Source organism: Telmatherina bonti (genome assembly GCF_933228915.1).
Source record: "Telmatherina bonti genome assembly, chromosome: 16".
NCBI classification, from domain to species: Eukaryota; Metazoa; Chordata; class Actinopteri; order Atheriniformes; family Telmatherinidae; genus Telmatherina; species Telmatherina bonti.
In genome coordinates, this window is record NC_136614.1 from 14305466 (window position 1) to 14318558 (window position 13093).

At 38.8% G+C, this 13093-nt stretch overlaps 1 protein-coding gene across 2 annotated transcripts in view; it reads right to left on the bottom strand.

Moving 5' to 3' along the window:
* The window catches only part of map3k5 (mitogen-activated protein kinase kinase kinase 5), a 73109-nt gene that overhangs the window by 17837 nt on the left and 42179 nt on the right, over nucleotides 1-13093 (bottom strand). For both annotated transcript variants that reach the window (XM_079254948.1, XM_079254949.1), the window contains exons 8-15: nucleotides 12917-13029; nucleotides 11677-11836; nucleotides 10900-11053; nucleotides 10705-10812; nucleotides 9588-9640; nucleotides 7974-8069; nucleotides 4637-4718; nucleotides 1776-1909 (exon numbers count right to left, since the gene is read on the bottom strand). In XM_079254948.1, the coding sequence (XP_079111074.1) occupies nucleotides 1776-1909; nucleotides 4637-4718; nucleotides 7974-8069; nucleotides 9588-9640; nucleotides 10705-10812; nucleotides 10900-11053; nucleotides 11677-11836; nucleotides 12917-13029 (900 nt within the window). The remainder of the gene's footprint in view (nucleotides 1-1775; nucleotides 1910-4636; nucleotides 4719-7973; nucleotides 8070-9587; nucleotides 9641-10704; nucleotides 10813-10899; nucleotides 11054-11676; nucleotides 11837-12916; nucleotides 13030-13093) is intronic.

Consider the following 13093-nt stretch of genomic DNA (forward strand, 5'->3'; position numbering starts at 1 on the left):
TTTGCTTTGTGAGCTTTAGTGAGCTCTCAGGCTATTTATGCTATTCTGTGTAATATTCGTGCATTAAATTATCGATCACAATACCAACAGAGCATGCAGAATACAGGAGCGGAGTGGGAGGGTTATTCAAAAATCTACAAAGAAGTCAATATGAGGAGAAGTAGAAGTTTTTGGTGGAACAGGAGCAGATGGACTGTTTGTCTGCGGTATTTTGACCAAAAGACTTCAGGAAAAAAAGACATAATATCTATTCTGTGCTATTTTACCACACAAGAAGTCAGGACTGGATGCTCAAATGTTCGACACAGGCTTTCTGCCCGTGCTAATTTTGTTTTGAGACATCTTTTAACGCATAAAAAACACCTTATGCCCAGTTTAACACTGTTAAAAACTGGGCTTTTAGTAGTGGGAGACTTTAACGTCTTTATGAGAACAAAGCCTTTGAAACATGATACAGTTTCAAAGGCTTTGTTCCAATATAGACGTTAATGTCTCCCTCGTGATACTGATTCTGTTGAGTGCAAAATGTCAGAAAAATGTGGGGGAAAAAAGCTCTTTACATTCTCAAGTGTCTCATTTTGTGAAAAGAACAACCCGAAACAAAAGCTACTCAGCTCGCTATGCTAGTAGAAGACAATGTTCACATTTGGGAAGAGAACGATCACTAAATTTAGTTTTATATTTACTCAAAAACAACCAAATTAATCATCAAAATGGCCATATGTTGAGGTAGTGGAGTGTTTTGGCTCTGAACTAGAAGAAACGAGTATTGTGATCCGTCAGGTACACACCTCAGTAGAAGAGGCACGTTTGCAGATATGTCATGTCACCATGCCTTTTCCTGAAGGTGACAGGAGCAGACAAGATAGATCCAGACACCCAAAAACAACTAAACCAGGTCTGAACTGAGGCTCACTCCTGATATCTGAGCAGAACAAAAGGTCCCTGTAGGTTGGGGGGTGGGGGTGGGGGGTGGGGGGTGGAATGCCTGCCAGCGATTTTCTTTACACATTCAGCTCCCTGCAAGACTCACACCCTCTATCCGACTCGAGACTTCCCTCCACCTATAAATTATTCACACTGAATTCTCCGTGTTCTTCGCAGCCGAGCACCCTGCTGGCTTTCTGATGTGATTAGTGGAACAAAGTGTGGCAGTGGAATCATCTCAACTGGGAGAAAGTCTTGCAGGCTGAGATGAGTAGGTGGAACTATGAGGAGACAAGCATTTCGAGTTTTGAGACAGTGATGAGAATAAAAGGTAGAGGGAGGAGGGAGGGGGGGGGTTTGCTTTCGGAGCTCTCCACCAACCAGTCACTCAACTGGAGGCCAGTATGCTGAAAGCCAGAAACCACCAGGGACACTGCTAATCTGTGTTTTGCACTCTCAGTCGGAGAGACGGCGCTTTCCTGACTGTTGCTAGAGCTGAATGAGATCCGGCATGAGCAGCTCCACGCTTGTTAACATTCAGTTTGGGTTCAATCTCTGCACAGTCTAATAAACAGATTTCTTACAACTGCTAAAAATGTCAAACATGTCCCGAAGGGGGGGGGGGCGGGTTAAATCATCATTCATCCTCCTCTTACAATGAATGCACTGAGCAAATTCACTCCGTAATGCCAGTTTTAGATCATCTGTAAGCAAACATGACGTTTTGCTCTGATGTTGGCGCCACAGGAGAGGTCAGAAAGGTCATGAAAAATCTTCTGATTCATCCTTTAGATACCATGAAATTTAGCATAGTTGCAGAAATATCAGTAGAGATAGTTTTCTCTGACCTGCTGTCTCGCTCTGGTATTTCTTTGATGGCCAATCGAACCTGGTTGCTGAGATCCCGGCCCGCATACACCACACCGAACGTGCCTTTTCCAAGAATCACCCGCTCTCCGTTTTCATCGTACTCGTAGTCATACTGTGGAAACAAAGGAAACATGCACGTGGTGGTTTCAGAACAAGATCATACATGAAAAAAAACATGACAAAAGGTTAACTGAAGTGACAAAATCAGCTGTTTGAATGTATTTCGCTGCAATAATCTCACATAATCAAACATTAAATAAAAACTAAGATGTCAAGAGGCTGGCAATGTCTCCATACTGGCCAGATTTAAAGGCATCTATGAATGCTATGTAAGGAGTTTCTTCATAAATAAATGCAAATGATGCAACTTTGAGCTAAACAAAAAGAACAAACATCTTGTTGCCACCTAGAAGCTTCTTCCAAGCCTGCTAGGAGTTTCTGCTGCTCTCTCGCTCACTTCCAGACTCTTAAGCTTGCAGGATTTCACTGGATTTCTCCGCAAATGTTTTAGATTAGATTTTCAATTTGATGAAACGTCCTCTACAAACAAAACCGATGCACCAAGAGTTTTTCTTTGGTCCCCTCTGTCCATAAAGCATTTTTGCAGAAGGAATAGTGCATTGCATCTATGAAAGCATCTTTTTTAACCTTGGAGCATGGCTAAAGGAAATAACCAAATATCTTAACTTTTGCACGTGACAGGTAATATTTGGGTTTATAGACCAGTCGGAACTGAGCTGAACCGTTGCCCCTTGGCCCCATAGAAAATGTAAACAATGTGTCGTGTGAATGTTTTCACGTCACTTCATGACGCAAATGATTAACTACATGCCTCAGCAAGTGGAGCCGCCAGTTACAGGGAGGTCTCTGCCTTCAGGGCGGAAAAGCTGTGCAGGTCAAAACAAATTCACTCAGGAATCAGATCAGGTTTGACCCCCATTGGAAACAAGAAGATTGATTTGTTAAAACCCTGAAAGTTTTTGGAGGTTTATGAAAATGTACGTTTGGGGTTAAAAATGTTCGGTGTGTTATTAAATCGTGGATAAATGACCAAAAAAGTAAATATAACTACACATTTAATTGGTTTAAAATGTTTTACTTTACAAAAAAAATGTAATTTCCAGCTTTTTTTTTTTTTTTTTATCTCTATAAAACCTTTTTTTACCTTTTGAGTAAAGCGGGAGACATATTTTCATCTGTTTTTGGGTAATAAATCAATCCTCTCTTCACAGTGAAAACAGTTGGAGCAGCTGTCACACCTTTACAGTGAGTCTTCTCTAACCAGAAAAACCAGTCTGATCAGTGTTTGGATAAATAACAAATGGTAATTTCTGTCATGGTTCATGCTCTGCCAGGCCTCTACTTCCTTAATCAGATGCATCTGGTCCACCTGGACTCCCTCTCCCCACCTGTGCCTTGCCCTACTTAAACCCTCTCCAGTCTGTGCTTCCTGCCAGACGGTCAACGGCATTTTGATTTGTTGCGATTCAGCAGATTTCTGTGTTTCAGTCTTCCAGTTATTGACCAAGTCACGTCCCCAGATAATCCCTGCTTTGCCCACGTTGAGTCCTTCTTGCACTGTGTTTGCCTGGATATTGACTCCTGCTCTGAACGACCACAGGTTCTTGCCTGCCCCCCCCTCCCCTCTAATAAGTAATCTGATCTCTGCTTGTCTGTGTATGGCCATCGTCTGTCCCTTTGACTCTGCTATTGGATATTGGACTTGTTTGGGGTGTTTACAGATTCCAGAGGTAAAGCTGTCTTGAATACACTTCTGCCCCATGGCACCGGACTGTTCCAGATCCTCCTTATCAGTTTCTAATGTTCATCTTGTTCAATAAATCAACTTCTGCTACATGTTTCCACCTGTGTCAGGTGGAATTTCTGCACTTTCAGGGTCACACATTTCTCTGTAATATGAACTCATTCAAGCTCTTTGCGTTACGATTCCTCGTCTCTGTTGAAATTTAAAAAAGAAAGGCCTTATTATTTACACTTTCAATGCTGCGATCAGTTTTTACAGACATGATGGGACCATGGTTTTTAAGTTACGCTGTGAAGAAAGCTGAGTTTTTATTATAACTGTACCTCAATTCAGCCTAATTGACGCTACATACATAAAATTCCATGTGACAGAAACCTGTTATACACCTGATCTGTGCCATGCTGAGTCAAGCCGTCAGCCTTTTATGTAATTAGCTTTTCTTCTCCCCCCCCTCGGCTCTGCTGGGAAGACTGGTGAAAGTGACAGCAGGGCTCTGTTGTGGACTGTCAAAACATACAAAGCCCACAGGAGAAATCCAGGTCTTATCTCAGCAGGTTTCTCTTCATTTCTGAGTGTTTGCTGCAGAGTTTCAGTTCAGCCATTTATCATGTAAACTGTCATGAACTGAATAAGAAATACCAGATGTAATATTTAATAAGCTAAAACTGTGCGAAGATTTAACTTAACTGTCCTAATTTTACACAAACACAGTAATCTGTCAGTGTAAAACTCACAGAAACAAACTTTTTTTTACCCCCTTTGAGTCGCCATCAAAAGGATTAAAACACACGTTTCCTGTGACATTTGAAAAGCAGACGGTGTAGTTCGAAACACAACAGGATGTAACTAAACAATACGAAACATTCAGTCTCACAGTTTGGTATTTTTGCTGAGTTTCTTCATGAGAAATATCTAGAGGAAACTTTGCTTTCAGATCAAAGATATAGGAATTTTACAGTCTGTTTCTTTCTGGTGTGGAACTCTGAAGCCAATCTGATTAAGCGTCTTATTGTTACAGACGCGGACATATATGTTAAATAGAGTAAAAACCATACAGTGGTTTAATCATCTCACCTCTAAGGCGTCGGTGTCACAGTCTCCCTCTTCCGGACCTTTCCAAGCTTCTTCTGTTATACTGTTTACCAGATCACAAAATCTGCCAAAGTAAAACCAAATTTAATCCAAAATACAAAATAATGCTTTGCCTTTAAACACTTATTTAGATTTTTTAACCCCTAATTAATGTTTTGTTTGTTTTAATAACCTGCGTTCAGTTAAAGAGACAGTATTCAGGGAATGATGTATTTCGGCGAATGTGGGGGTGGGGGTGTGGGGGGTGTTTACTCTCTGTCCTTGTGTGTGTATGAGTGTGTGGAAAGAGCTTGCATCTTTATTGTTTTTAAATGTCTTCTTATCTGCTGTTTGTTTTAATCCTTATGGCTTGATTTTATCTTGTAAAGCACTTTGTGTTGCCCGTGACGTGAAAAGTGCTCAAGAAATATAGTTTAATTTGATTTGATTTGATTTATAGACGTTAAAAACAGTGAGGTCTGTTTATGGGTAGTGTTATAGCTGTCGGTATGTAGGGTTTGTAGTTTTAAATAAAGCGCCAAAACAAAAATACTACAAATGAAAGACAAGTTGAAAGTTATTCATTGGAGAATTCAGGTAGGATTATATATTTTAACTTGATAAAAGCATCAAATGGTATATTAGATGTACAAAAAAGGCTTATAGTTTCAGGGGAAATTCTTACATAATCAATAAAAGGCTGATTTATTTAAACAAAGTAAAGGTCTTAATATTAAAGTAATACTCTCTTTTCTGAGGAAACGGGATCTCACAAGGGTCTGAAATTCCCTACTGTGTCTACATTGTGTATTTTTCTTTTTTTTAAAAAAGATTTTTTTTCTTTTTTTTCTTTTAATTAGTTAATTATTCATTTATTTATTTTTAAATTTTTTTCTTTTTCGTTTCTTTTTTTTTTTTTTTGTTTCTTTATTTTTTTAATAGTGTATTTTTCTTTTTGCATAACCTAAGACGAGAATGATTACATTTAAGATTAACTAAGTTAGATTAGTTCTTACATGTGCTGCCGCCTGTTCACAGCAGCTTGGACTAAGTGGGTCACTTACAAAACTTGCATTATTGTTGTTCAGCGAAGCTGAATGGACGTTTGGACCACACAACAATTTATGTAACACATAAAGAAATCAGTCCAGACTGTTCCTGCTGTGATAAAACATCATTTTAAAGAGTTTTTAGCATAAAGCTTGTACATGTGCACTTACACGTGTTAAGATGGTATTTTAAGACACGCAAGCTAAAGCTCATTGGAATTTATAAAAGGCAAACAGGCAAACATATTCAAAGACAGATGTTGAATGCACTTAACACTTATTGACAAGATTTTACCAGTTTCAGGGCCCAGTAAGCTCCTGAAGGGGTTGCAGATACATGCCTTATTATTTACATGTTTACATGCACACCTCCCACACATAACATACATGCTTTGACCTTTAACTCACTCAGCACACAGGCTGTGAATTAGCACATCGCATCCCCATGCTGTCGCACACAGCATGCCTGCAGATGTTCCTGTGCACAAATGCCAATCATACTGTACACATGAACAGACACGATCACACTGGTTTTTTTTGCTTCCTCTACAACATTTAGACTGTTTCTTTATCCTATTTCTCCTCCTTTTCCCCCTTTTTTCCCGCTGTCGTTCCTGTCTAAACGAGAGCGGCATAATAGCAACAGCAGGCATGACTCACTAACTCTCACACTCCAGATAATGGCACTGGAGGTCTCAGATGTGAGAGTCACAAATCTGAACACGCTGCTTCAAAGAGCAGCTGGCGAGGAACATGATGCTATTGAAATGAAACAAGGTGTGCTCGTGGTGAAGGGGAGAGCGAGACGTTTTCCGCCAGGGCACGGTGCTTTAAGAATGCTTAAAGCACCGTGATGATGAGCACAACCAACAAGAGGATGCACTCATTACAGCCGTTTTCACACACAAAACTCGGGATGGTGTCCAGAAAATCAAACACAAAGTTGTGCAACGCATTAAGAGTGTTGCACATGCGCTGTGTGTGTTTGCAAAACTCATTACTCCAAATCCTCCAGTTCATCTCATTCATTCATTATCTTGACTTAGTCCGATGAAGGGTCGCGGGGAAGCTGGAGCCTATCCCAGCAGGCTTTGGGTGAAAGGCGGGGTACACCCTGGACAGCTCACCAGTCCATCGCAGCAATTCATCTCATCTCAACATTTAATTTTTATGAATGAATCAGCAGAGATTCTGACTGACAAATTTAATATTTCTTATGCAAATTTTCCCTGGTGAGCCTCAAAAGCCAGTGCGAACATCAGTCGCATGAAATGGTGCAACGAGCTGAAGCATCAGGGCAGTCTGAGGAAATGTGTGCCAGTGACTGACACTGACAAGAAAACACTGCATTTTTAAACTGATCGCTTTGGGTTGTTGTACTGGAAGACACAAATTTATACAGCATAAAGTCTTTTATTAACACTTTTTAAAGCTCGATCCATGAAAAAAAGGTTAAAAAAAAAAAAAAGTATTTTCTTTTTTTATGTGAGCCCCTTTAACAAAATATAACAAAAAAACAGTTTTGGGAGAGAAATTTACCATTTACTACGATTTGATATGTCAAAACAATTATAGTTATATATATATAATTATAATCTCTTGCTTCCTTGCATATATTATAAGACCAGAATCAGATTGTGTTCAACAGGATTTAGAGCAACGCTTTTACCATAAACTGATGAGAAATGTCTTGAAAACTTTGTGTATTAAATATGATGCATTTGACTTTATAGGGTTAAGATTAAGTGGCTATGACTTGGGTAGAAGAAGGTTTTACAGACAAAGAAAAGCCCGACAGCATATTCGAATCTAACAAAAAAATGTAAAAGATTAAACGTGTTTTTTAAGGGGCAGTAAAATACCTAAAGATTAAACTGTAAATAATTAATGTGAATATTTTTATTTCAATCTGTGTGAGCTGAACCCTGCGAGGTGTGTCATATACAACATTTGTATCAAGCCAGATGGATTCAGACATATGTATTCTCACACACAGCTGCAGGGCTTTCCTCTCTCTCTTTTTTTTTTTGGTCTTGCTGAATGTTTAATAACCACATAAGAAAAGCTCTTACGTACTTTTAAATCCCGACTGAATCCTTTTCAGGTGCAGCGTTTCTATAACTAAACCTGACAACTGTGCTCCACTTTTACATCTAACTTTAGATATCTGATTTAAAAATGTTAAAAATAATGATTTTAAACTCACAGGAGAGGGCTGCCAAGCGCATGTGATCGCATTAATGGAAGATTTATTATATTTAATGCTCGTGGCTGTAAGGGTGAACACAGACCTTTTACAGTGCATCTCTGTACAGAAATAGATCTGGAAGTCCTCTGCATTGTGAAGGACGTAGAGAAAGGCACTGCGTTCGTCAAACTTGGAGATGCTGAGGAGAGACAGTACACAGTTAGTTAAACTCTCATCCAATGACAAGTGACTCAGAATGAATGAAGCCTTTTACTGAACTAATGACATCAACCATCAAACATTTGCCACTCCTGGGTGGTATCTCTAACTACAAAATACAGCTGAGGACACAAGCTCTGTGCATGGCTGCGATATTTTTGCATCTTGCTGATACATGCTGTATGCAAGGGTTATGAGGACAGCATGTGCTAGATATGTGCACTTGCAACACACACTCGACTTTAACCAAGAAAGATGAGGACTGGTTAATTTCCTAGCACACCATGGCCAGATTTGCTGAGCCAGACAACCGGCTGCCAGTATGTGTGGTCTTATTGTAGCTTGCAGAGCTGCCATTGTGTCCTGCTGACTGTCTGCAGGCTGAGTGGGCACAGAGAATGAGTTGTTCCCTAGCAACATGCAAGCACGGCCCTCCATTTCTCTCAGATCTGACACTGAATTCCTTTGAGGACCGTGGAAAAATAGGAACGGAGCAAGACATCATGAAAACTGTCTATGGTGGACTCAGGCACTCTGATACAATCTGGAGCTTTTAGAGAAGAAGCAGTGGCAATATGCAAGATTTAATCCAAAACATGCTGGAATGTGCTATTAATATTAAGTCTGCATGTAGATACATGTGCATATTTAACATGTTTGGCCTTATTGTAACTCCTTTGCAGAACACATAAACCTGTATTAACTATAAAAACCCTTTATATGTATTTAAAACTAATATCAATAGATGTTCTAATAATTATATGTTTGAAAAATATATATTTTTTCCCATTTTAGAATATCTGGCATGCTGAAACTGGCAGTAGAAACAGCGATGCAAATGATGGGACAGAGATAATGCATGTGGTGCACGTAATAAAGGACTGGTTTGTCATTTTAAGAAACATGCTTTCTTGCTCAGAGCTCAGGGAACTACACTGACTCAACAGAATCTGAAGAATGAAATGTATAAATCATGTTTGCCATAGGAAACAAGGCTGTTCTTACTTTTTTCTAATCCTCCTTCTATATGATTTACAAACAGATCCCTAAAATTTAGTGGGCTCTTTGATGCTCATGTTCCAAGTCCAACAATTTCACAGATAAATTTGCTGGATTGTTATTTTTTTCCTTTTTTTAATCTCAATTTATAAAAAAAAACAAACACAAACTGCAATGAGCTCAGCTCTCAACTTGGTAAAATAATAAAAAAAATAAGTATATGGTTCATGCAAAACATACTGCATATTCCTTTAAAAACTAAATAATGCTTGACAGTTTTAATTTGGTCCTAAATAATCTGCAGAATAAGTTAATCCATCATGCCATCAGGCTGCCTTCACATTAAAGTAATCAGAGAACAAACTAGGAGCACTGCGTTATAAAAACAACATCTCTGACTGAAAGTCATCATGGGGCTTTTGGCAGGTTTCAGAAAGTCAACAGACAATAAAAGATGTGAAACATGATCTGGAATTAGTCTGGAAATAAAGGTACTGACCTGACGCCTCTAACGGATGTGGCACTGAAGTTCCACTCATGTATCCCCTTGTTCTGCAGGACGGATCAACACAGAAGCATCACAGCATCATTACATGTGTTGATTTTGATGGTGAAAAGTGATCAGTGGATTAATTTAACAGGTTATAAGCCAAGAAATAAAGTAACATTTGTGATCCTTGTAGCTCATTTGGCTTTTTTATAAGAATAGTTTTCAGCTAAGGAGCCACTTCACTCTTATAATATGCAGGAATAATAATATACAACAGTATTTTATTATAGTGATAAGAAATACTAAATTATATTAAGCTTTGGTCTATTAACTCAAAAAGAGAGTGTTATGATACACCAACATTCATGATAATCATGATAATGAAAGAATAAACTATCAATAACAAGTTGAAAAGATGCATTTGGAAAAATTGATCATTTGAATGAAATCAGAATTAGTCTCAGAGCAATTTTCTTTAAAATTGTTACCGATGTAGTGACGTTATTATTGTTAAAACTTGTAGCCATGATCATTTTGTAGCAGAAATGAGTTTTTATAACAGTCTGATGCAACTTTTAACAACAACTTTTAACGAAAGAAACAAAATAGGAAAGCTGCATCTCTCCTCATATCTTGTAAACATATTATGTTATCTTTTGTTCAATCACCACCTTTAGTTTAAAGATTTCATGTGCTTCAAGGGTCACCAACCCTGGTCATCAAGGGGCCACTTTCCTGCAGGTTTTAGATGTGTTCCAACAGGTGTGTTGCAGCAGGGAAACATCTAAAACCTGCAGCGAAGTGACCCTCAAGGGCCAGGGTTGGGGATTTCTGCTTCTATATGATATAAAAGATCATCATTGCTAGTTCAGCTGCATGAGGAGTGTTGATGAACTCTGTACAGCCAGTAAAACTCAAATTTAAGAAGATCTAATGCAAGCAAACCAGACACAAGTATGATGTGTGGCCGCGGCGGCATCGTGTTTCAGAACATCGCATCCAATCACACGTCACCATCTCTCATATGGTGCAGAGATGAGTAAATATAAAGACTAAAATTAGTAAAAGATGGCAAAAAAAGAAAAACAGTGACAGTGAAATATGAGTTGTTATGATAACTGTGTACCTTGTCATCAGAAGCAACATGCCAGATAGACACAGTGTTCTCATCCACGTCTTTGTTTATGGACAAATACGAAGGCTGGTACACTTTAGTTGGCTCCAATATCAGCACCTGGAAGAGATGGAGGATTTTAAACACTTCATTTGGAATTTCTTTTTGTTTTACACATAAATATTTATGAGATTAACTATCTCTCACAGGGAACCGGACAGAGGAGACGTCTTTTTTGGTTGCCTCCACCAGGAAGTCCATCCAAAAGTCCACCAGGTCCTGTTTGGGGGCCGGCGGCTCCGTGCTTGGCTTTTTGAAGTGCTGGTAGATCAAAATTGTTTCCACAACTGAGCATAAATACCTGCAAACAATCAAAAATAACAATTAAAAAAGCAGTAATGACGAAGGTGTTTCTGACACCTGTTTCATAATTTGACTGCATTTTCACGCTGAGGCATTTTTCTCTTTGTTTATGAAAACTTTACAGCACAAACACAAAGAGCAACAGGGTTTTATATGTTGCAAGAAAGGAGCTGCAAGCATTTAACTCAGCTCTTTTATACACTCTAGTTTTCAAGCATGAAATCTTGTGGAACTCTTTAGTCTGGAGCACTGAAGTGAAAACAAGTAAGGCATTGCTTCGCCACCATGAGCATCCAGTGATAGGACTTGCTCGTACAGTTTAGGTGACTAAAGATGCAGAAACATGTATTTAATCTCTGCTTTGTGGAGAAGCGTGCATTTCAGATCCCCGTGTCAGAAAGTTGCTGCTAAAATGAACATTCACAGTCCCTTGAGATATCTTCTGTTCTTGATTAGAAGTGTGCCAAATGCGTGGACGATGACCACAGATGGCTGTTGTGCTTCCAAGGGAAGGCAGAAAACACTTCAGATCACAATGACACATCCACTATCTGTGCTGGAGCTGGGCAGAAATGTGTTTTTTAGCATGCTAATCAGAGAATGGCTTCTACTTCTTCTTACCAGACGGGGGCTTTGAGCTTGAAGAGTTTCTCAGAAGCCTGGATGACCCTTGTGTTGTCACAAGCCAGTATGCTAGCACCCAAGAAGAAGCCCACATCCCAGTAACTCTGCAGCTTGTCCAGGCTGCCTTTTTTACCCAACAGGCTGCTCAGCTTCACTCCTGGAAAACAAAGACAAAAAGACATGCAAGTATTTTATAAAACAGGAATAGAATAGAAAGAAATGGCTAAAACAATTTCAAAGGTCTTATTATAAAGTGTAGATTTACAGTTTGCCCCTAAATGTTTAGCGCAGTCTGCTTCATATATCAACCATGTAGAGAGGCCATCAGGGACCTGTGGAAGTGTTTAGGCAATTTGTATATAAAGGGTGAGAGGGAGGGGTTAATTTCAGAGGCTGCAGGCGTGTTTTTAGGACTTCCCACCCCATTTTCACATTCCTGAACTCCTCCAATCATAAGGTAGCAGAAAAATATAAACAAGAAAAGAAAAAAGCAGGCTTAGCTACATGTGTGCATGTATAGTAATGTAAACACTGACATTTTACATTTATTTTCCATAACAACAACATAGATACAAATGTTATTGTCATAGCAGGGCAACGTGAGAAACGAATCGCCTTGAGAAACACCTGATTACATGATAGAGCTCTTTTAATGTTTTTCTTTTATCTGGAATTTTCCTCTTTTAGTTCGTTCTCAGTGCTCAGTGTTCAGCTGCAGGATGGATGAGGTGGAGAGGTATCTTTTTTTCTGGAATCTGAGAGTAAACTCCAGGATTTTACATGAAAGATTTCAAATTTCTGCAGAGGGAAGAGATTATCATACAGCAGAGTCGACGCAGAGATTGAAAAGCATTAATGATAAATGTCACTAGACATACAAAAATTCCAGGCAATTTAGACATTTTATTTCTAATAAACTGCAAAATAGTACAAAGATTTTTTCACTTTACTTTCATATGCATGAACCAGATCCAGCTTGTTTTCTCCATACAACAAAAAGTTGTTGAAACATTTTTAAAAATTAAAGTCTACATAAATAATTCATCATATTTTATACTCTAGATGTCCAAAAAATTGTTCCATTGGATGACAGATCAGTTGGTCATAAGGAACTTCTGCAGAAGGAGGACAGGTTAGAGTTTAATTACTCACTAGTTAGTCAGCAGGCTCAGTGGAAAAAAACTGAAAAACTGTATATTTAAGTAAAAAATAAATATCTTGTCTTTGGTTGACTTACCCACTTTCCGAAGCTCAAATGACGTGTCAAACTGGTGTCCAGCTGCCAGCAGGAGAACAGCATAGTTGATACCAGAATGTAGTGTTGGCTCTGACTCAAACCCCTTTTTAAACCTGACACAAGAAAAAAAATGATTAGTTCAATAAACATCGTTCTTCCAAAAACTGCGTCATTCCA